Consider the following 23,861-nt stretch of genomic DNA (forward strand, 5'->3'; position numbering starts at 1 on the left):
GTGTGGGCTGTGCCAGCAGGCTTTGTGGACGCGCGCTCTGTGATGTCCCCACAGCTATGACACCGTCTAACTCTGTGCTTCTGACCGTGTCATCCCTGTTGTTGGGCAACATGGAGCTGTGGCCTAGGGACAATTTGAGGTTTCCAGCAGGAGGTGTGGGCTCCATGCCAATACCATGCCCTTTCTTGCACGGGACCTGCGGGGGGCCTGGAACCTGTCCCCTTTGGGTCCCCAGGGACAGCTAGCTGTGTGTGTTTCCCCAGGGTTTTACCCCCATCCTTTCTTCTTCCCCCGATCCCTAGCTTGTTCAGAACTGGGGTCCTGGCTGAGCCTCGCTCTGAGATGCTTTCCCTTGGCCCCGAGCATCCCCACCACTTGTCCCACCTGGCCTCTCTCCCTGCCTGTGTCCTCCCCTTCAGCCCCACTTTGTCTCCCGGGGTCCCTCTCTGACCTGGCCCACGGTCTTCCATCATGGGGCTCAGGTCCCTTCCCATAGCTGACCTTTAGGACTCCTGCCAGCTGCCCAGCTGGGGAACCCTGGGGGCCTGGCTGGGTGCAGCTCCTGTGTCCCCAGCATCTGGCACAGGCCTGGCCTGCGAGGCATCAGCAAAGGTGGGTGGGATGGAGTGTGAGCCACAGCCCTTCGTCCATTCATTGCCCGTATGATCACGACAGCCTGCGCTATGCCCAGCTCAGGGCCAAGGACCTCTTCTTCCTCCCCCTCCCCCTCCTCCTCCCTCCCCCCTCCCCCTTCCTCCTCCCCCTCTCCCTTTCTCCTCCTCTCCCTCCTACCCCCTTCCTCCCCCTTCCTCCTTCTCTATGCCTCTCCTCCCTTTCCCTCTCCCCTCCCTCTTTCCCCCTCCCTCTCCCCTTCCCCTTCCTCTTCTCCCTCCTACCTCCCTCCTCCCCTTCTTGCCCCACCCCCTCCTTTCCCCTCCTCCTGCCCTTCCTCCTTTTTTAAGATTGTATGTTTTTTGAAAGGCAAAGTTACAAAGATAGAGGGAGAAAGAGAGAGAGAGAGAGCTCTTCCATCCATTGGTTCACTCCCTAAATGGCCACAACAGCCAGGGCTGGGCCAGGCTGAAGCCAGGAGCCAGGAGCTTCCACCACATCTCCCAGATGGGTGGCAGGGGCCCAAGCACCATCTTCTGCTGCTTTCCCAGGCACATTAGCAGGGAGCCGGATTGCAAGTGGAGCAGCTGGGACTTGAACCAGTACCCATTTGGGACACTGGCATCGTAGCAATGGCTTTACCTGCTCCACTATGGTGTAGCCTAAGCCCCAACACATTTTCATTTCAGAACAAGACAGAGGGCTAGGGGATGTCACACCTATTTATAGATAGAGAAACCAAAGCTCAAAACCCATGTACAAACTAGGGTCACACGTGAGTAAGGGGTGAACTCAGTTTCAAACCAAGTCTGATGGCTCCAAAGACTGGACCCTTCTTTTTGACACTGTCCCTGGCACATTTGCTTCTAACACAGCTCCACAGAGATGGGCTCAGGGTAGCCGTGTCACAGATGGGGAAACCAAGGCTGCGAGCCCTAAAGGGACCCGTGCTTCCCTCTGTGTTGAGGGCCCTGACGTAAGTCACCCAAGAGGTGGCCTAGGTCTCACAGCTGTCAGCCGCCAAGCCTTGACTCAGGCCCACGTTCTGCTACTTCTCCACACACAAGGCTGCGCTCCGCTTCCCTGTTCAGGGCCTGCTTCCCGGGCCAGGCCAGAAACAGACTCGGGCCTTGGAGTGGCCGGGTGCAGCAGGCCGCCGCCTGCCTCTGTGCCTTTCTTTGCCCAGGCTGTTCCCGGGCCTCCTAATTGCTAATAAATTCAGATCTGAATTCCACAGCCCAGTGCAGACATGGTTCTTGCCTCAGTTTCCTCATCTCTGTCTCAGTCTCAGCACACAGGCCCGTGAGAGGGTTAAATGAGATGAGGTGCGGCGTGCTGAGCGCGTGCTATGTCAGTGAAGGCTTTGCTGACACACATGTGTAAGGTCTATGTCTTTCCCCCAGCAGCGGCAGCACAGGAGGGGCTGCAGGTGACTCAGCCTGACCGGTGGGTGTCGGTGGCAGAGGGAGAAGCGGCCACTCTGCGCTGCACCATAAACACCCTGCTGCCCGTGGGGCCCATGAAGTGGTTCAGGGGGGCTGGGCCAGACCGGAAGATGATCTACAACTTCAAGGGAGACCAAGACCCCCGAGTCACAAACGTCTCAGACACCACAAAGCGAAACAACATGGACTTTTCCATCCGCATCCGTGACATCACCCCAGCTGACGCCGGCACCTACTACTGTGTCAAGTTCCGGAAGCAGGGTGCCAATGACGAGGAGTTTAAGTCTGGAGGAGGCACGCAGGTGTCTGTGAGTGGTGAGTACGCCGCGGGCCTGTGTGCTGTCTGCTGGGCGGTACCTCGCCCGGCCCATGACACCCTGCGTTCTGTGGGCCCCAGAACCAGCGGCCGTGCGGGCGCTCACTTTCCCAGCCTGGTTTCCTCCCCTTCCACAGATGAGGACAGTCGAGGCTGCAGGGTCTGTGCTCCTGCTCAAGGCTGCGCGGCTGGGGGACGTCTGCACCCCCTCTGCAGCCGGCCCAGGCTTTGCCCCGCAGCGGGGGACGGCCAGTGGGAGGGACTGCGTCACTGGGCAGGCCCAGGCCTTGCATGCTGCCTCCAGGGGGTGCTGCCCCTCAGGATGGCCCCCTCGTCTCTCTGTGCAGCAGGCTCTTGTGCCAGCATACTCTGTGCCCCCGGACACTGTCACAGTGCACTCTGCCCACAGGCCCTTGGTCCTGACACTGAGGCCCCCCAGGTGTCCCCTGCGACAAGGTCGCAGCTCACAAGAGCTCGAACTGGACTCGGGTCTGCCCACGCCCCGTGGAGTGCTCTGTCCTCAGGAACGCCCTGGGTGTGGAGGGTAAGGGGCAAGGGGGCTGCTGGGAGCAGACCAGGGGTGTGAGGAGGGTCCAGTAGTCCCCCTCAGACTGAGGCTCCGCGGCCTGTGGCTCCCAACCCCACACCACCTCAGTGGCCTCTGCCTCCTGAGGTGAGAAGACCCCAGCAGCTCTCAGGACTCCCCTCCTGAAGGGCAGCCGCAGAAAGGGCAGGGAAACCCGCGGGCTCCACCCCCAGGTAGGGCACAGCTCCGCCCCCGTGTCTGACAGGATCAGGACTGAGCACTGGCGTTTTCCTCAGGGAGTGCGCGCCCTGTGAGCGAGCCCCCAGCAGGAGCCCCCGGCTTCCCCTCTCGTCCAGGGTCTCCAGGCCGGGCAACCAGGAGGGCTTCCCGCTAGAGTTGCTTGGAGTCAACAAATCTTCCTCCGGGGCACCGGCTCCAGAGGGCCCTGGGAACGTGGCAGGTGTGTGGGGGGAGGGGGAGTGAGAGAAGTGTCCAGGGGCTGCAGTGAGGGCGAGGACACAGGGCCTTGGTTTCCGTCAGCCTCACATCTTTAAAATGGTGGCAGTCGGGGCACCTCTGGGAGACGCAGAAGGAAATCACGCAGCCTGGAGCAGGCACCGGGTGTCAAGGGCTGCTTCCAGGGTCTGTGATGTGGGCTTGGCCAGGGAGTGCGAACCCGGGCCAGGCCTGGCTTCCCCGCAGTCCTGTTCCCCACCTGTGAGACGGGGATGATCATAGCCCCGATGGGTTCTGCGAGGCCTGCAGAGGACAAGCTCAGAGCCCTGGTCACTGGGCTCGGGACTGTCCCCGTGCGTCAGTAGTGCAGTGGCCAGGAGAGTGTGCTGTAGCCCACCTGCCCAGGCCCGCCTGGCTGTGCCCCAGCACACGGTGCTCCCCCAGGGGCCTCGGGGTCTCCCTGGCACCCTGCCCCCAGCAGGGCAGGGCTGAGTCGAGTCCTGCGAGGAGCTGAGAGTAGCGCCAGGGGCCGGGGTGCTGGATAATGGAGATTGAGGCTGCGGCCGGGCCACGTGACCTTGGATGGTCACTTCTTCTCCAAGCCCCGGATGGACACAGGGTCTGGGTGGGTTCAGGTGGCTCCTTGGAATCACCTGGGACACTGAGCAAAGTCCCAGAGCCAGGCTCGGCCTGGACATTCCAACAGAACCCACCTGCTGAGGTCCTGGGCAGATGATGTCTTAATTCTACCGGAAGATGCTGAAACAGGGCCAAGGCCCCGAAGCCCTGAGCGAGCCTGAGGCCACAGAGGAGCAGTGGGGTTTTCCCTGCACAGGTGGCCCCTGGGACTGGGGTGAGAACAGCTGTGAGGGTGCGGATGCTTCAGAACAGCAGGAGCCTGGGCAGCCCTCGTGAGCCCCAGAGACCTGGTAGGACCCCTCCCACACACGTCCCAGATACACTGAGCTAGATCCAGTCTCAGCATCTGAAACCTGCCTGTGTCTAAACAGCGAGGGCCCTCAGGTCCTGGCCTGCAGCCACAGACCCTCCCTCCTGCACAGCCCTCAGGTCCCTGAGGTCCACCCCTGCTATCCGCAGGCTTCCAGTGCCCGGCAGTTGCACACCCGAGACACCTGTGGTCTTGCTGGGGCTTTGCAAGCCCACTCGCCAGGCTCCTCTCCTGGGGATCATTAAGGGGAGGGGGCGCGACCTCCCTGGGTGATTTCTTCTCCTGTGCCCATTTGGGTTTTGTGGCTGCTGCTGGGGCCGGATTTGAACGCTGCTAGGAGCCTTTGCTTGCGCCCAGCCTGCTGCCCGCCACCGAACACACCTGCAGGTTCAGAACCAGGAATGAGCAGGGCACCGGTGCACAGTCACGGGTGCTACTTATTCAGCACCTACTGTCTGCCAGTCGCTGACTTGCATCCCTCCTCACTCCTTCTCACTAGGGTGGTAATGTTATCTGATTTAAACAGAGATTTGGGGCTCTGAAAAGATAAGAACGGGGTTGCTAAGATCAGCCTGTGTGGGGTGGGATGGGCCCCACCCTTTACCAGCTGTGTGCCCTTGGCCAGCCACTGTCTCCTTGAGTCTCCACGGGCACCCACCTCATGGGACTGCTGGGCTCCCAAGACCCCCTCAGTAAATGGTGATAGCCTGGGGGGATTCGTTCCAGGACCCCCAAAGTTAGCAAAATCTGCAGATGCTCCAATCGTTTTGCCCGTAGCCTATGCACATCCTCCCAGAGACTTTAAATCATCTCTGGCTTAGTTCTAAGCCCCATTACAATGTAATGCTATGGAAATCACTGGTATACTGTATTGTTCAGGGAATAGTGACAAGAAAAAGAAGTCTGCTTGTTTAGTACATTTTGTTCCTGAGATCAGTTTGATCCGTAGTCAGTGGAGTCCGTAGACAGGGAATCTCAGATCCCAAACATTGACTGCAGTGCCCGTTGTCCACAAAGGGACGTCTGGGCTGCTGGGGTCTTGATGACTTGATTGATCAAGTAACACCCTCTTTAAAAACAAACTTAAATTTATTTGAAAGGTTTAGTGAATGTCAGAGACTGAGACAGAAGGACATCTTCCATCTGCTGGTTCACTCACCAAATAGCCTCAGTGACCAGGTCTGTGCCAGGCCAAAGCCAGGAGTCAGGAGCTTCATCCAGGTCTCCCACGTGGGTGGCAGGGACCCAAGCACTTGGGCCATCTTCTGATGCTTTCCCAGGCGCATTAGCAGGGAGCTGCATTGGAAGCAGAGGAGCCAGGACTCTAACTGGTGCCCTGATAGGGGACGCTGGTGGTGCAGGTGGCAGCTTAACACGCTGTGCCACAGTGCTGGCCTCAGCACCCTCTTTATGATTCAAAATATGTGATGGGTGTTGGGGAGCAGGTTGAATACTCACAGGAGCAAATGCCTGTGTCCCCTGTGGCCTGACCTCTCCCACATAAAAGCTGGGTGTGATCTTAGCACTTTGGAGACCCCTGCAGGAGCTGGCTACAGGGAGGGGCTGCCCTGGCTCTTCTGCCTCACCCAGTGTGTGCTTGCGGGAGGTGCTTCTGCCGGCTCGGGGGCTGTGCCTGCGTCTCCTGGAGCTCAGGAGCCACTGGGAAATTAACCGCCTTGGCTGTCTCGGCACTCAGTGATCTTTGTTCGCAGTCCACAGCGGGCTCCGCGGAAGACCCCTCGCCCTTCTCCCCTCTCAGGGAGGCCCTGGCACAGATTGGGCCCTGCTGGAATGTTTGTGGGAGATGCAGAGTAGACTCGCTACTCCCCGGAGGGAGAGCTCTGGATAGAAGCAGACCCAGGCTCAAGGGAGAGACCCGTGACGTTTGTTTCTGTGGCGCACCTTGGGTGCCGTCTCCAAAGCCTTGGCTTCTGTAACCCTCGATGCAAGTCTGGAGGAGAAACGCCTGCCGTCCCATTTCTCAGAGGCCAGTGGGGTGTGTCAGGTCCACCTCCTGGGCCCGGTCATCCCAGGTCCAGCTGTGAGGGCAGAGAGACTGCCCAGTGCCCCCTGCATCTGCTTCTAGAAACGCTTTGAGGTTTGCAAGGTTTCCTGGGGAGGCCGCTGGGAAGAGTTAGCACAGAGGAGAGGGCAGCTGTGATTCTGTTCCCGGGCAGGGCTGGAGGGAGTAGGCCTTGCAGAGGACTTGAACTCAGACTTGGGAGTGCCCCTGTGCGTGCCCTGCCTGTCACTCACTGTCTGGCCTTGGGAGACTCCGCGACCCCCTCTGTCCCCCCAGCATGATTAGAAAGATTGACGTGACGTGAGTGAGACTGCCTGTTGCCAGGTCATCATGATCCTCTTTCTTGTCTGAATGCTCCTTTTGTAGCCAAGCCCTCCACCCCGAAGGTGTCGGGGCCTGGGGCGAGGTCCACCCCGGAGCAGACAGTGGACTTCACGTGTGAGTCCCACGGCTTCTCCCCCCGCAACATCAGCCTGAAATGGTTCAAAAACGGGAACGAGCTCCCGGCCTTCCAGACCAGCGTGTACCCCGCGGGAGAAAGCGTCTCCTACAACGTCACCAGCACCGTCAAGGTGGCCCTGGCTTCCAGCGATGTGCACTCCCAGGTCATCTGCGAGGTGGCCCACATCACCCTGCAGGGAGGCTCCCCTCTCCGTGGTACTGCCAACTTGTCTGAGACCATCCGAGGTAGACGATTGCACCCCCACCCCCGCCCACACCTGGCTGCCGTGCCTGCCCCTGCTGGCTTTGCTCTGGGGCCTGAGTTGCTGCCTCTATTCCCAGCAGCCCTGCCCACTGGCCCCGTACCAGTCCACCCCAGTGGCTGGCGTGCCAGTCTCTGTCCTTTGAGTGGCAGCTGCCGGGTGAAGCCTGGTTGCACGCCAAGTGCTGTGCCAGTTACTCCTCTCATTCTACCATTCCAGAATATTCTGCAGGTGCTGAGCACCTGTGTGAGCCAAGCCCCTGTCTCTGCAGTGGCCACGTTCCTCCTGCATCCAGGGTTTGGGCTTGTTGATTTCACTCGCTGCTACCCTTAGGGAGCTCCCTGTCTCGAGCACCGCCTGTGTGCTGGGCACCATGTTTAGTGATGTCACGCATGTGCAGAGTCCCCTCCATGCTGAGTGCCTGCTGCATGCCTGGCCCTGTCGCGGGGGTGCCCTGGCCCTGGTGGTGGGAGCCGAGTTACTCGGCCCCTCCTCCAGGATCTGCCTGTCCCGCAAGCTCAGAGCTTCTGCCCTGCTGTTTCAGTTCCCCCCACTGTGGAGGTCACACAGCAGCCCATGGGGGCAGGGACCCAGGTGAACGTCACCTGCCACGTGGACAAGTTCTACCCCCGGAATGTGCAGCTGAGCTGGCTGGAGAATGGAAACGTGTCCCGGACAGAGACGGCTTGGACCCTGGTGGAGAACAAGGACGGGACCTACAACCGCACGAGCTGGCTCCTGGTGAACTCCTCCGCCCACAGGGAAGATGTGGTGCTGTCCTGCCAGGTGGAGCATGACGGGCAGCCAGCGGTCACCAGAAGCCACACCCTGCAGGTCTCTGCCCCGCCCAAGGAGCAGGGCACAGACACCAGCCTTGGTGAGGCCGCCCCTCCAGCTGGCCTGGCTCTTTTGAAATGTTATCTTAACGTAACCCCCCCTTTTTTTTTTTAATGTTACAAGTAGTAGCCATGCATATTATAGCATTATCTGGACATCTGTAAACATTGAACAGGTTTTTTTTTTTTTTAATTTTGTTTGAAAGATTTATTTATTTTATTTTAAAGGCAGAGTTACAGAGAGGCAGAGGCAAAGAGAGTGAGGGAAAAATCTTCCATCTGTTGGTTTACTCCCCAAATGGCTTCAGTGGCTGGAGCTGAGCTAATCTGAAAGCTGGAGCCAGGAGCTTCTTCCAGGTCTCCCATGTAGGTGCAGGGGCCCAAGCACTTGAGCCATCTTCTGCTGCTTTCCTAGGCCATAGCAGAGAGCTGGACCAGAAGTGGAGCAGCTGGGACTCGAACCAGCACCTATATGAGATGCTGGCACTGCATGCGGCAGCTTTACCCACAGTGCCAGCCCCTGAGTAGAATTTCAAAGTTGGCTCACTCCTCCAAATCCCATACTCCAAGGGTTATTACTGCTGTGAGTTTGGGACATGTCGATATGTCATAATGAACCTTCTGCCATCAGCAGCTGTCAAAACCAGGGGTGGGGGTGTCCATTCTGTTCCTGGGGTCCTGCCGCCTGCCCTTTCTACCTGACAGTTGTTCCTTCCTCTGTGCCTCCATGCTCTCTGTAACCTCTGCCAGCTCTCTTGGGTCCCGCTGCAGGCCTGCCCCCTGGGAGGGGGGCGGGGCACTGCTTGTAACCATGTGCATCCTTGTACAGATCCCATGCCACGTGCCGGCAGCTCTGTGGGATACACTTCCTCGCCACAGCGAGGCCACTCTCCCAGAGAGAAAGTGGGCGCCAGGGTGTCATTTTCTCAGCCCCCCTCCCAGGCGTTATCAGCACACCTGGGTTCTTCAAGAAGTTTGTGCCATGTGGTGTTAACAGCTAAGTTTCTTTGGGCGCAAATCATTTTGAAATCCATGCATAGAGTGAGTCTTCCAAAAGTTCGTGGAAACGTAGACCATGAAAAGGCTATGCCTGGATTTCAAATAAACATATCTTTAATTCCATTTTTTTCCATCAATCTGGTGAGGTACCCGCGAATTCCTCATGCAAACATTAGCAGCCGGTTGGACTTTGCCACCGTGCCTGGCTGAGGGCTGTGCGTGGCACAACCTTGACAGTGGACTTGCAATAGACACTTCCTGCCTTCTTGCATCCTTTGTGGAGACCCTGAAGCAGCCCTCTGATGTTCTCAGTGCCTGCAGTGGGAGATGGGATGTTGGGTTTCAACTCTGTCTCTGCTGCAGGCTTGCTGTGTATCTTCAGGGGAAGTCAGTGTGTCTCTCTGGGCCTTGGCTTGCTCGGGGCTGTGTGGTAGGAGCTGAGCTTCCTGACGCCCTTGGCTCTGAGTCTCAGCTGCTGGGGGCTTTGCCTGTTGTGTTCAGCACCCATAGCTCAGGACCTGGCACATAGTAGGCACAACATAAATACTGGGAAGGACCAAAGAGGGGGTTAACTAGATAATCCTCCCAGCTATCCAATAAGGCAGAGATTGTTGTCAGCCTCAGTAACCAAAGAGGAAGCAGGCAGGGGGAGGAAGGTGCAAGGTTTGCCCAGTGTCATAGGAACAGTTCGGGCCATGGTTCCACTTTAGGATCTGTTGCCCTGGGGCAGGCCAAGCTTCTGTTTCCAACTCAGTGGTCCTGATGCAGAGCTCCTGTGCCGACTCCCAAACCCCGCACACGTGGCCCAAGTCCCAGTACAGGGCCGTGGTCAGCCCGTGTGAACTCCACAGGGTCCAGTAGCCCATGGCCAGGCACCGTTCCCCTCTGCCCCTTCCTCCCCGCCACCCCCCTTTCCTGTGCAACACCTGCTTACTCAGGTCTCAGCTGGCTGCCTGCTGTCCCTGCGGTGGCCGCTCTGTGGTTTTCTCCAGGTGAGAAGGAACAGGTTTCTGGTTCCTCAGGAGGCAGATTCCTGCCCGCATCCCACGTCCCGGCTTGCTGTGGGGCTGGCAGCTGCCAACCTTTGCCATGTTGCTCCTCAGCACGGGTCATGTGCTCTTGTGGGTGACGCGGGTGGGCACGCATGTGCAGCCCCTGTGCGTGTGCAGCCCCAGCCACCAGGTGCTGGCAGTGAGTGAGGCCTGCATGGTGGTGGTCAGGAGCAGCGGGCTCTGCTGTTCTCTGTTGTTGATCTGCACGCCTGAAGCCTCTTCTCCGTGTGGTCCCCAGACCAGGCTGACAACTGGAATGTCTTTATCGTGGTGGGTGTGGTGTGCGCCCTGCTGGTGGTCCTGCTGATGGCGGCTCTCTACCTCCTCCGACTCAGACAGAAGAAAGGTGGGTGCTCCCCTCTTCCTCCTGGGAGTCCCCCCGACCCCCACCGCGGGCTGTCCTGTTCAGAGGCAGAGGCCACAGGCTGCTTGGGGCATGGGTGACTTCCAGAGACAGTGATGCCAGAGCTGGCTCCCCAGCCTCACCATGTTGGAGTCTGGATGGGTCTCCCCATCCCTGCTCGCCTCCCCAGCTCCCATCCCAACCCAAGAGGTAAAGCGGGGAGATGCTGGGCAGCACCAGGGGACCTGGAGATCCTTCCTGCCCGATTCAGGAAGAAGCAGGCTTTGCCAGGAGCCACCTGGCAAATGTCCACTGGGCTCTCCCATGTGCAGGGGAGAGGCTCGGCTCCTGGACTGGAAGCTGAGCGGGAGTGGGGCTGAGATCTCCGCCTCCCTCCAGGGTGGTTGGGAGCACTCACCGAATGGATGTCAAATGTTAGCAAAGGGCCTGGCACACAAGTGCTCAGTCAGTGTCCACGCCTATGAGTACTGTTTGTGAGCCCAGAAACATGAGCCCCCTGCCTGGAAGGCCTCTCACAGGAGCAAGGTGCATGGCCTCTGATTCCCCAGCAGGAGGACACTGCCTCCAACCTAGGACGGCTTCCCCTTGTGTGTGTGTGTGAGTGTGTGCATGTGTGTAGCGGGGTATTCCTGTGGCAAGGCCTCTGGCATTGAAGTCAGGTAAACCAGGCTTCCAGACCCATGTATATCCTCTACACAATGGGTTCAGCCTCCACAAGCCTGTTGGATCATCTGTAAAATGGGTTTAGCAGTATCTGTCTGGGAGGATAGTCATGAAACCCAAATTAGCTCTGATGAAATCACAGAGCAGACTCATTCCAGGACCTCACTTATGTTGTCCCTCTTCCTTACCCTTGTGGGAGATGATTTTAACCTGGTTTTTCTGAAACTACTTTTTTTTTTTTTTTTGACAGGCAGAGTGGACAGTGAGAGAGAGAGACAGAGAGAAAGGTCTTCCTTTGCCGTTGGTTCACCCTCCAATGGCCGCCGCGGCCGGCGCGCTGCGGCCGGCGCACCGCGCTGATCCGATGGCAGGAGCCAGGAGCCAGGTGCTTTTCCTGGTCTCCCATGGGGTGCAGGGCCCAAGCACCTGGGCCATCCTCCACTGCACTCCCGGGCCACAGCAGAGAGCTGGCCTGGAAGAGGGGCAACCGGGACAGAATCCGGCTCCCCGACCGGGACTAGAACCCGGTGTGCCGGCGCCGCTAGGCGGAGGATTAGCCTAGTGAGCCACAGCGCCGGCCTGAAACTACTTTTTAACCACATGTTATACAAATACATTTTTTAAAAGATTTATTTATTTATTTGAAAGGCAGGGTTACAGAGAGGCAGAGAGAGAGAGAGAGGTCTTCCATCCCCTGGTTCATTCCCCAAGTAGCCGCAACGGCCAGAGCTGGGCCAATCCAAAGCCAGGACTCCGGAGCTTCTTCCAGGTCTCCCACCTGGGTGCAGGGGCACAAGGACTTGGGCCATCTGCTGCTGCTGTCCCAGGCCATAGCAGAGAGCGGGATTGGAAGTGGAGCATCCAGGACTGGAACCAGCGCCCATAATGGGATGCCGGCACTGAAGGCGGTGGCTTTACCTGCTATGCTACAGTGCCAGCCCCCAAATACATGTTATATTTGAATGCAGCACACAAGCTTGTGTGCACCACAAGCCACAGCCACAGTGACAAGTGCTGGCCCCGGCTGTCTTTCTGCGGCCGGCAGGGCTCACACAGGTGTGCCATGCATAGTCACATGACCCTGCTGCACCCTCCAGCTGTGCCCCCACCACCACTAGGTCTCCCTCCCTCGAGCTGGCTGGCAGGACTCTGCCCTGAGAGCCTGGCTGAGCCCTAAGCTTCTGCCTGAAGGCTGGAGGCAGGCCCACCTCTGCAGAATGCACCAGCTGTTCTGCTCTGGAGTCCCTGGGGACACACAGGAGGGACTCCTCCCAGGGCAGGAAGCAGGTCCCTCTGGCACCGAGTGAGCTGGAGCACTTGGGACATCTGTGGAACCCTAGCCATCCTTTCCGAGGCTCAGCCCCAGGCCCCGCGCCAGGCTCCTGGAGTGTGTGAGCTGTTCGCTGTGGGTTTAGGCATCAGCACCCCAGTGTTGCAGAAGAGGACTGGGGGTCAGGAGAGCTGCAGGGATCGGGGAAGCCCATGTAGCCCTTGAGTGGGAGGTCTGTGTGCAGAGCCCAGCTCTCATGGGGATGTGACAGTGATGTGTGGTGACAGCCAGCACTCATTCAGCACCTCCCATGTGTGCACACTGCTCAGGTGCTGGCTTTGCCTGTACTAACACAGATGGTCCTCACCCCAGACCTTGAGGTGGTAAACCTAACCCCATTTTAAAGATGAGGAGACTGAGGTGTGGAAAAGTTAGTGAGTTACTCAGCACCTCAGCTGGTAAGTGGTGGGGCCAGAACTCAGAACCAGGGACTCTCTTCGGGAGCACCTGCACCCCATCTCCCTCTACCCTGACAAGATGCCCCTGGAAGAGTCTGCCCTGTGATGTGAAATGTCCTGCCTTCAGCTCTTGCCACTTGCCAGCCTGGAGGTCACCAGTTTCTCTGCTGTAGAATGGGGGAGCGGGGGAGTCAGCATTCCCTCCCTGGATTACAGAAAGGACTAATGCCCCAGCACTAGCAACCTGTTGATCTCCATTCAGATGTTGGAAGGTGGACCTGGCCTTCCTAGCTGGTACCCCCACTCACCTGTAGATCCAGGTCTGTCCTCGGGCACAGGTGCTGACGAGCAGTGTGAAGCCCTGTATTGTGGCAGCCTGAAGCCTGTTACGTACAGCGTAGAGTGGATTTGAGTGTATGTTGCTTTTTCGCGACAGTTGCACAGAAAAGTGGGCGTCAAGTGACAAAGCACCCCAGGCTGCTCTTTGGGGTACCCCCTGTCCCAGGCGCTAAGCCTCTGAACCAGGCCAGTGCTTGCTCTCTTGGGAAGTGGTGGGATGTACATCAACGGATGCCCAGCCCACCCCTGCAAGATCTAGAAGCTCAGAGAGGGGTTGTGACCCACTCTGGGACACCCAGCAAGTGAGGAGGTGGAGGCCTGAGGGTCCTAGCTGCTCCCTGACTTCCAGCCCTGCTAGAATCTGCTCTCCAGCAGGGAGGAGCCTCCACTGGGCCCTGGGCATGCTGAGGCTCTGCCACAGAGCGTGCGACTGCATGGAAGGTGCAGCTACTGCAGACTCCTGGGTGACGCCCAGAAGTGGGGCAGCAGCAGGCCTGGCCTGGTCCCTGTAGGCTTCCTCATTGGAAGGAAGGGACCACCCCCTGGGTTCCAGGGGTCTGCTTTCTACCCTTCCTTTGCCCTCACAGAGAGTCCCACAGGAGAGATGTGTTCCTGGGTAAACAACTGACCTCTGTTTCTTTTCTCTTGCAGCCAAGGGCTCCACTTCTTCGACAAGGTGGGTGCACTGCCCCTGGCCCGGGCACTGGTTGTCTGGTACCCCCATTCCCCTGAACGGCTGCGTGTTATCCACTGCCCCCGTCCCTCAAGTGTGTCTGAACACTTCTGTCTCCTTCCCCTGGCCCTCTCTATGTCAGGGCCATCTTAATTCCCAAAGGGTTATAGGCACCGCAGCGTGGCTTCCTTGCTTGCTGGCCCCAAGCAGCGAGGCCCTCATCTGCTCCCATTTGGACCTTGGCAGAAGCCCCTGAGTAGACACATCGTGCACGCCACCAGGCTCCTGCACCCACCTCTGAGCCGTACGCTTGGCGCTTTGTTCCCTTCAGTAAGTTTGTGTGGAGCACCGTGGCTGGGCAGCCCTGGGCATGCCGGGGTGCCAAGGAGAGGAACAGTGCCAGAGTGTGCACCTGCTCGCCTGCACTTCCTTCTGAGCTCACCGAGGGCGTTACCTTCCCCAGGGTCAGGGGCTTCCCGTGAGCCCTCCTGGGGCCCCTCGGGGGGGTCTCTGCACCTGTCTCCTGTTATAACTCCGCCCTCTTCAGGTCCACGACCATGTCCGTCTCGTTCAAACTCCACGGCACCTGTGCCTGGAATGGGATTAGGCCCTCAGTAAAGGTTGAAATAACAAATGTATGAATGCAGGCCTAAGGGCCACCCCTAACCACTGGGGCAGTCCTTTGCCTCTTCCTTCTCTGACTCCCGGGAACTCCATCAGTGGGAGGGCTCTGTCTTTGGTTTGGTTTTGGCTGTTGTCGTTATGTTTCACCTGTCTTAGCTCCCCCACTTAGACAGTTTTCTGGAAACAAAGGGCAGGGTCAGTCATCCCTGTGACAGCAGCACAGCCCCATTGGTGGAGAACTGTGGCCCCTGTCCTCCCAGTGCCTGACTCTCATGCTTGCCAAGACCCCGTGATGAGCACTGTCCTTACTGTGTAGATCTTGGGCTTGAGTGCATGGTGGACCCTGGGCGGGCTGGCTCAGACCCAGGGTGCCAGGCTGTACCCCTGAGGCTCTGGGTCAGGCTTTGTAGTTCTGGCAAGTTTAACAGCCAAGGCTGCTGTTTCCAAACCACGCTCCGAGAACCCCGTTCTGCACAGTTGTTACTGTCCCTGTGATGTGATTGGAGACACAGGCTCAGGGTCATCCCTGCACCCCAGCTGCAGCCCCGGTCTCTGGCACGAGCGCCAGCGCTCTTGCTGCAGCTCTGCGGCCGCCTGTGCCTCTGCTGTTGCTGTTTTCTGCTCCGGTTTTATTTTTCCGGCGTGAGTCTGCCGAGGGAGCCGTGGGATCACTCTCTCCCTTTCATGTCTCTCAGCCAAAGCGAGCGCGAGTGGTTTCCCGTGTGGCGGCTGGCCTCAGCTTCAGCTCACTGCGATCAGACGCTTCCAAGGGCCCTGGCGTGGGGAACAGCCGTGCGCCCAGCATGTGTGCAAGGCGGGGAGGCCGCCGCTTTGAGCTCAGAGGACCCTCCAGGTGGCAGGACCGGCGGAAGGCCTGGCTCTTTCTGACTTCCTGGGCTCCAAATGCATGGGCAACGTGTGGCCTGTCACTGTCCCAGCTCAGATGAGAGGCAACTGTGTCCCCACTCCCTTAATTGGGCGCTGGGTGTGAACGGCCGACCACGTGCTCTCTTGTCGGATGTTTGCTGCATTTATTCTTGGAATATTTAGGGACTCCCTGATGCTTTCCTTTGTTCGTCTTCCTTGAGCCCAGCTGAGTGCAGGGCCTTGAGCAGGGGGATTGCCAAGGGGAACAGGAAAGAAGCTAACCCTGGTCACCTGACCCTTAGGAGCCAGCGAGAGGCGCGGTCACTCATTCATTCCACAGAGGCTTTAGGAGAGCGGGCAGTGGGCCAGCCCTGTGTCAGGTGTTGTGGCTTCAGTTGTGAGTGAGACAGGCCTTGTCCCTCCCACTGTGGGGGAGGGTCCCCGGTCCCCGGGGGGAGGCCAGATACAGAAGAAGCTGGAAGGTTCAAGAACGATATGATGCAGGGGCTGCCAAAGCCGCTTACAGGACAAGGGGAACAGGGAGGTGGGGCAATCCGGGAAGGCTTGGCTGAGGAAGACGCACTTAGAAGGCAGCTGAAGGGTGAATAACTCCAGCAACGCTGCTATCTGGGGCAGGAGTAGACCAGACAGAGGGAAGAGCCAGTGCCAAGGGCCTGAGGCAGGGACAGTTGGACAAGGACACAGAACATAAGGAGGCCATGGCGGAGCCCAGAGAGGGAGGGGGAGAGAGGAGCAGGGGCGGGAGCTGACCTTGCTGGGCCTCACCATTTAGGAGGGAGCCGGAATTCTCTGTGTGGTGAGGAAGGGCTGAGCTTTCTGGTGAGATAAGGTGACCCTACTCCTGCATTTCAAATGTGGGTTGCGGAGGGACAGGAATGGAGGCAGAGCGGCCAGGAGGAGCCTGGGGACCCGAGCTGGTGGGGCTGGCTGAGGCTGACCTTGTGTTGTTTGAAGTCGTGATGGAGCAGCCGTGAGTGGTCAAGGAGGAGGGCGAAGACTCATCATGACTCCCGCATCAGCCTGAGCACGGGAGAAGCAGCGGTGGTGCCAGTCACCCAGACAGGAGAAACCAGGGAAGAGACAGGCAAGACAGTGCGTACCTGGTTACAGTTGGAAATGCTGTTCTGAAAGGGGAGCCCGGTGTTCTGAGAGTGGCGTCTGGGCTCTCAGCAAGGAAGGTTTCCCCAGGAAATAACCGTTTAAATTAGGAGCAGAGAGGGGCCTGTGCAGTGGTGCAGCAGGTAAAGCTACCACCTGCGACGCTGGCATCCCATGTGGGTGTCGGTTCATGTCCCGGCTGCTCCACTTCCAATCCAGCTCCCTGCTAATGCCCTGGGAAAGCAGTGGAGGATGGCCCAAGTGTGTGGGTCCCTGCACCCATGTGGGAGACCTGGAAGTAGCTCCTGGCTCCTGGTTTTGGCCTGACCCAGTCCTGGCCATTGCAGCCATCTGGAGAGTGAACCAGCAGGTATAAGATTCTCATTTTCCCTCTCTCTCTCTTTCTCTCTTTCTCTCTCTGTCTCTGTCTTTCTGTCTCTCTATAACTCTTTCAAAATAAATAAATAAATCTTTAAAGTCAGAGCAGAGGGAAGAGACAGAGTGCAGAAGACAAAGAGGCAGGGAGGGCCGAGTGTGCAAAGGCCCTGGGGGCAGTCTGACTGGCACTCATTCCAAGTCACTTTTTGAGCACCTCTACCCAATGTGGTACTGCCTGGCAGACAGACAGCAGCATGAACCACAGGGGAGAATGTGCAAGGAGGTCTGAGATGTCATGCAGGGCAGCCCACCCAGCCCTTCGCTGTCCAAGAAGCCTTCCCCAGGAGTTGATGTCATAGTTGGGTCTTACAGGTTGTGCAGAAGTTAACCAAGGGAAGACGCACTGCCGGGGGTCATGGAGGGCTGTCGTGGAGGCCTGAAGTGTGGAGCATGGGGCAGCCCTTGGGGAACATCAGATGGGGGGGTCATCTGGTCACAGGCCAGACCCTCGTGCCTTCTGAGCAGGGTGATGATAGGACTTGAAGCAGACAGGCTGTGGGGAGACTCTGGCAGGGTTGTGGATGGCACTGTGGAGTCTCCCAGACCCACCCCCAAGCCTGGAGGGCTGCTGCAAGGCCCCAAGGGCCCGTCGCGCCCCAAAACTCCCTCTGAGCCAAGCCCTGGTGCCAGACCTGTTAACAACCCTGTGACAAGTGCCGCTGCTCATTCCTGACCTCACCCAGGCTCATGTCCCACAGTCACCCGCTTCAGAATTTACGCAACTCCTGCCTAACCGGTCACCCTGGTTTGCTCATCACCTTGACCGTGAGCTTCCACGGAGCCAAGCCACAGCCTCCGAACACAGAATCAAGTGCATGAACAGTTTCTTTGATTAACCAAGATGTCTTGGCTTTTCTCCTTTCTTTTTTTTTTTTTTTTAATTTTTTTAAAGATTTACTTATTTATTTGAAAGGCAGAATGACAGAGGGAGAGAGAGAGGTCTTCCATCCACTGGTTCACTCCCCAAATGGTTGCAACAGCCAGGCCTGGCCTAAGCTGAAGCCAGGAGCCAGGAGCTTCATTTGGGTCTCCCACATGGGTGTAGGGACCCAGCTACTTGGTCCATCCTCCACTGCTTTCCCAGGCCATTAGCAGGGAGCTGGATGGGAAGTGGAGAAGCCTGGACTAGAATCAGTGTGGGATGCCAGTGTCACAAATGGTGGCTTAACCCACTGCGCCACAATGCTGGTCCTGTCTCCTTTCTTTTTTTAGTGACAACACATAGATTTTTATAATGTAGGACATTTGGAGAACATGGAAAACCAAAAGGTAGCAAAATCCCCCATGAAGACCATGACTGTTAGCATTTTGCTGGTTCCTTCCGGTGTTATCCATACATTTTGCATCATTGGCATCACCCCACAGAGAATGCCACTTGTCCCACTTATCATTTTAAATGTAATCATTTGTAATTTTTTAAAAATCTCATAAATTTTTAAAATCTTTATCTGTGGGTGTATCCCAATTTCCTGAGCCGGCCCCAGCTGGCAGCGCTGGGATGCAGCCCTCCCTCCCCCATCCCGCTGGAGACAGCCTCTGGACAGCAGGCTTCTCCTCTGCTTCCTCTCCTCCCCAGTTCCAGGCCAGACGAGGAAAGCCCTCGGAGCCCTTGACTTTGACCCGCATAGTGACCCAGACTCCCGGGTGCTCTCATCACCGCTTCCCCAGCTCCCCTCCTCACCCAGTGTTATTTCAAAAGATCATCCCCAGGTCCCTGTAAAGACAGTGCCTTGTCTAAAATCCCTCTGTGGTGAGATTGACCTCGTTGTCCAAACAGTTTGACAGGCGCTTGTATTTCTGTTGTGAGGCATTCATCCGCGTCCTCTAGGAAGTGGAGCCCAAGTGTTATTCTTATCAATTTGCATGAGCGCTCGAGATAGGGAGGGTATTTTTATCTCTGTGTCTCTTTCCTTTTTAGGTTGCATGAGCCCGAGAAGAACGCCAGAGAAATAACCCAGGTACAGTCCTTGGTGAGACACCCCTCCTGGGAAACTCGGTGGCGTGATGTCCTGCCATCAGCTGGTGCTGCACATCCGGTTCTAAATTAAGACACAGTCCCCAGGGCAGCAGGGTGGGGTTGGTGGAAGAGTCTAGGATTTCTCCTGCCCCTGTGTCCTCTGCCTGTCCCTGCCCTCCGCTCCAGCCTCAGGGTCTGTGGCAGCGTCCTTGACTCAGTACCAACCATCACACAACTCCAGGGGGCACCCTTCCCGTTCCCAGCGTGGCCTGTAAGGAATGATGCCCTGGAGTCAGACTGCAGTCTCCCTTAGTGGGGATTGTGCCTTCCTGCCTCCAGGCACTTGCCCAGGCTAGCCCCTCCACTAGCACCACCGTACCTGGCTCACCCCTACCTCCTTGTGTCCCTGCTTTGACTTAGAACAGCCCAGCCCAGCCTGCCGGGCGGGGCCTCTTTAGGCTTTGCTAAGGGAAGTCCCTACAGCATCATTAACCTCTTCAGCTGGCTGTTTCTCCTTCACATGGCGTGGGCCGAGCAGATCTTGCAGGGGTGTGGTTGGCCTGACACTCAGACCTCGGATGCAGAGGGCTCCTTGCCTCTTGTAAAGAAACAGGCCCTGCTCTGAACCTGGCATCCAGACAGCACTGGCTGTCCTTGGCATTTGCCTTGCAATTGTCATTGTTTCCACTGGGCTGAAAGCGGGGAGCTGGTGAGAGGTCCCTGTGGGTATTTGAAGGTGTCTGTGGGTGTGTGCAGGCATCTGTAGGCTGCAACATCTTGCTTGCTTGCTCTCCTGACCCACTGCAGCACCCCAGCGGCCCTGGGCATAAGCCTGGGTCATAATTAGGACAAACAAGACAGCTTCTAGTCCTGGCAGAGGTAGGCCTTCTCCCTGGTTATTTGACCTGTGGACTTCCTTCTGGGACCTTCTGGGGAAAGGGTGATGGTGAGAAGAGTTGCTCACTGAAATCTGTAAAAATCCACCTTCAGCAGAGACCTGCTGAGCACCACTAAGCTCCAGGGCCTAGGCAGCAAGCAGGAGAGGTACAACCTATTCCTGGGGGACTGGTGGCCTTAGTCCTCGTGTCCCAGTGCCAGGTGTCAGTCCCCGCCAGGGAGGCCCCGTGCTCTGTCCACGGCACTTCCCAGACAGGAGTTTGTGCACGCGTGCCGGACTCAGGACAGCGGAGCCAGGCAGGAAGACCGCAGCTGGAGAGGCGACTAGGCTTTGGGAGATGTTGACTGACACATGTCGTCTGCTCAGGTCTCAGTTTCTTCACCTGTAAAGTGGGGTCAGTGCTTCTCCCAGGCAGGGCTGTGGTAAGGCCTGGGTGACTGTGGGGTGCAGTTACTAGCTTGTGACAACTAGGAGGTGGCGCCACCGCACACATGCCAGGTGCAGAAGCAGCTTCCAGGGGGCTCTTGCAGGTGACACGGTTAACAGGGGCATTCCAGGGTTTGCTACGTGGTCAGGGCTGCTAATGGCTACTGAATACAGCGTGGTCCGTGCCAGGCCCTGCTCTCAGTGTTCTGACTGGGTCTTCTCATTTGATCCTCAGAGCAGCCCTGGTGATAGGTACTGTCATTATCCCCACTTGACTGGTGGGGAGACAGAGACCCAGAGAGGTTAAATGAACTGCCCAAAAGCTCTCAGAGAACCCATGATCACCCCCTGCTGACCAGTGGTCTCAGTCTCCCATGGAGAGTAGGTGGTCCCTATTCTGTCTCCTCAAGACCCACATTCACCTTGAATGAGGCTGAAATGGTTGCCTGCCTTTTTTCATTCCTTCCTTCCTTGTACCTATCCATTCATCCATCCATTCATCCATCCACACATAAATCCACTCATCTATCCATACGTGCATTCATTCAATATCCACTCATCCAGCCATCCATCTTCATCTATCCACACATCCATCCACCTACCCATCCATCCCATCCACCTGCCCACCCGTTCATCCACTCAACATGGATCCATCCATACTCACATCCATCTACTATCCCTCCCTCCCTCCCTCCATCCAACATGGATCCAGCGGCTTCTATGCCAGCTTTGGTTTCTGCATCATAACAAGAGCACAGTGAATATTTGTTGAATAAATGAGTAACTGGGAGATCAGCCTCTGAGTATGCAGCCAGCAGGAGTGCGGGCTGGGCCAGGTCTCAGGATGAAGAGATGCTTGAGCCGAAATCGACCAAGATTGGGAATACATCCAAGGAGCAGGAGGGGGCAGGCGCTCTGGACAGAGGGACAAACGCAGGAAAGAGAGACGAGAACTGCAGGTGCCTGTGGCTGGGAGGAGGGAGAAGGTGACCACAGGGGTGTTTCCAGGGTGTGTGAGGAGGAAAGCAGAGAGGAAGAAGTGAGGCTGGAGGCAGGAAATCTTTGATGCAAAGAGAGGGAGCCTGAGTTGGGGCCAAACCTGTAGTGGCCAGGAGGAGACCAACATCAAGGCTTGGCGCCTGGTTGATGGTGAGGGCCCTCTCTTTCAGATCCAAGATAGCAATGACATCAATGACATCACGTACGCAGACCTCAACCTGCCCAAGGGGAAGAAGGCCGCCCCACGGGCTGCCGAGCCCAACAACCACACAGAGTACGCCAGCATTCAGATTGGTCCTCCGCCTGCCACTGAGGACACCCTCACCTACGCCGACCTGGACATGGTGCATCTCAACCGTGCCCCCAAGCAGCCAACCCCCAAGCCCGAGCCATCCTTCTCTGAGTACGCCAGCGTCCAGGTGCAGAGGAAGTGAATGGGACTTCCGGCCGCTCGAGGGCCTGTCCCCGAGAGCTTTCTTGTCCCGCATGGAGCAGCTGTGATGGGGACATCCAGCCCAGTTCCCAGAGGCAAGGCCCTGGGACCCAGGGCCAGGGTGGCTCCTCTGTCCCCAGCCCCCTTGGCTCTCCAACACGTCTGGGGCTGCCACGGCCCCACTCCTGGCCACACACCTGGAGGCTGGTGTTGCTGAACCAGCCAGGAAACTGACCAGAGCTGCCTGGAGCCCACGCACTCTGGTGCCTCCGTCCACCCAGCGTTTGGGTCTGAGTCATGGGTGAGGACCCTGGACTGCCTCCTGCGTCTTGGGAAGCCTGATCTTCCAGGGTGAGGAAGACGAAACCCCACTTCCCACCGCCACCACCCCCAGCGGGGGCTCTGGGGAAATCTTTCCCTTTAGATCACACGGCCCCACCCATGGAGAGGCTGGAACGAGACTTGGTGAGGTTGCTGCCAACACACCTGGCTCCCCTGGGTCCCTGGGCTGCTGAGCCACATGCCCTGGGGGGAAGAGGGGACCCTTGAGGATCACCCCAGCCCCCTAAAGGACCTCAAGACAAAACCCCCCTCTTCCTGGGGCTCCTCCTCACCTCCTTGGGGACCCGTGGTCCCACCCCTCCTCTCTAGACCCGAGCTTGCTCCTGCCAGCTAGCACTAACTCAGCAACATCTCGCTAGGGACGCCTGTAAATTACTGAGAAATGTGAAACGTGCAATTTTGAACCTGAGCTGTTAGAAAACTTGATCTGTGCTGTTTCGTTTTGGTTTTTTTTTTTTTTTTCCTTTCTTTCTTAAAACAGGAGCAGCGTTCTCTTGGCTCTTTGTCATGTGCTGAAGTCCATGGTTGGGTCTTGTGAAGTCTGAGGTGTAACCGTTTGTTGTCCTGGAAGGGTTTTCTGACAGCAGAGAAACGGAGCACCTCCCAAGCGCCAGAGCCCCGGACAGCAGGCGGAAGCGCTGGCGTGGCTGCTCCGTGGACTTGGCCGTGACCGGGCCGAGCCACGTGGCTGGTGCTGCTGCCTTCTGTGGCCCCACTGTGGTCAATCCAGTCGGCCCAGAGGGTGTCCAGACCACCTCTGTGACGGTGCAGTCTTGGCCAGAGCTGTTGCCCCAGTCTGTTCCCCTGTGGAGAGGGGAGAGGGACATTGCTGCCCTCCTGGCCATCTCTCACATGCACTTTAGGGACACAGGCTGGCTGGCTGCCCCCTCCCCCAGCACCTTCCCTTTACTGCTCTCCGAGTGGATTCCTAAAGGCGGAATCTTCCATGTCTGCTCTCAAACCCTGTAGGGATAAAACTGGAGTAGATCCTGGCCACCCCCAGGACGGTGCTGCTGAGAGCCGGGGCCGAGCCATGTCCAAGGAGGTGGGGCAGAGGCCACGCCCTCTCACCTACTGGCCCTGCCCATTGGGTGTAAGGCCTGGCTGGGCCCAGAGCACGCAGTGTTGGCCCCGTTCATTCGGTCTTAGATGCTAAGGTTCACAGCCGCTGCAGTGGGATGCCCAGGATTCTGGGCTCAGGCTGTCAGAGCGAGAAGCCGAAGCTGCCCTGTCTGCTCCTGCAGGTGCTACGGGTGGCGCACAGCACAGACCCAGCTCATGGGGGAGGCGGGGGTGGTCTGGTGTGTGCCGAGCCGACAGGTCATGTGGGCAGCTTCTGCTCACACAGGCCAGAGCTTGGTGGCCTCAAGTAGCCACGGGGGCCCAGGCACCTGCTTAGGCCATTTCCAGCCTCCACAGAGTTGGCTGTTTAAACCGTCTTCTTCCTCCTTCCTGCCTATAGACAGCACACAGGTGTACACACGCAGACAGGATTTTCTGGGAATGTTTTCTTGGTGCCATTTTCATTTTGTATAATTTTAATTTTCGGAAGGGGAAGGAAGGGAAGGAGGTCGAGGAAGACGGATGGCCATAGCTTCCGCCTGGCAGCCTGGCCGTGCCCCACACCTTGTGTATGGAACCCCAGGAAAAGGAAGAGACTGGAAGAGTGCTGCGGAAGAAGCGTGGTTTTGGGAGTTTATTTTGAGACCGCTGGGAAGGAAACAGGCCCCGTTTTGTATATAGTTGCAACTTAAACTTTTTGGCTTGCAAAATATTTTTGTAATAAAGATTTCTGGGTAACAGGGACCCGTTCGGGTGTGCAGCGTCATTCTTGTTGTGTGTCTGGAGGCTTCCTTGGCATCTGGCTGCCCACACCTGTCCCCTGAGACCCTGGGAAAAGAGCAGATGTGGCCCCAGGGCTGGGACCTGTCTCAGTATGGGGTCCCCTCCTCTAGGTGTTTATGGGAGTAAAACTTTGGTTTCCCCGGCTTCAGAGGGAGTTGATGCAAACATCCAGGCAAACAGCCAAGTTTGGATCTGGCTCTGCCACTCTGTGGCTGTGGGAATGCGGGC

The 23,861-nt window shown here is 57.6% G+C and overlaps 1 protein-coding gene across 7 annotated transcripts in view; it reads left to right on the plus strand.

The window, feature by feature from the left end:
• The window catches only part of LOC100351485 (tyrosine-protein phosphatase non-receptor type substrate 1), a 41,821-nt gene extending 18,227 nt beyond the window's left edge, over positions 1–23,594 (plus strand). For 2 of the 7 annotated variants that reach the window (XM_070051998.1, XM_051845171.2), the window contains 7 exons: positions 2,019–2,372; positions 6,694–7,014; positions 7,576–7,908; positions 10,157–10,264; positions 13,664–13,688; positions 18,652–18,691; positions 21,184–23,594. In XM_070051998.1, the coding sequence (XP_069908099.1) occupies positions 2,019–2,372; positions 6,694–7,014; positions 7,576–7,908; positions 10,157–10,264; positions 13,664–13,688; positions 18,652–18,691; positions 21,184–21,447 (1,445 nt within the window). In that variant the 3' untranslated portion in view covers positions 21,448–23,594. Of the gene's footprint in view, positions 1–2,015; positions 2,373–6,693; positions 7,015–7,575; positions 7,909–10,156; positions 10,265–13,663; positions 13,689–18,651; positions 18,704–21,183 lie in introns of all 7 variants that reach the window. The other 5 variants (XM_070051996.1, XM_051845170.2, XM_070051997.1 and 2 more) reach the window with 5 other exon arrangements.
• The last annotated feature ends 267 nt before the right edge of the window (positions 23,595–23,861 follow it).

This window comes from Oryctolagus cuniculus, chromosome 11 (genome assembly GCF_964237555.1).
Source record: "Oryctolagus cuniculus chromosome 11, mOryCun1.1, whole genome shotgun sequence".
Lineage (NCBI taxonomy): Eukaryota > Metazoa > Chordata > Mammalia > Lagomorpha > Leporidae > Oryctolagus > Oryctolagus cuniculus.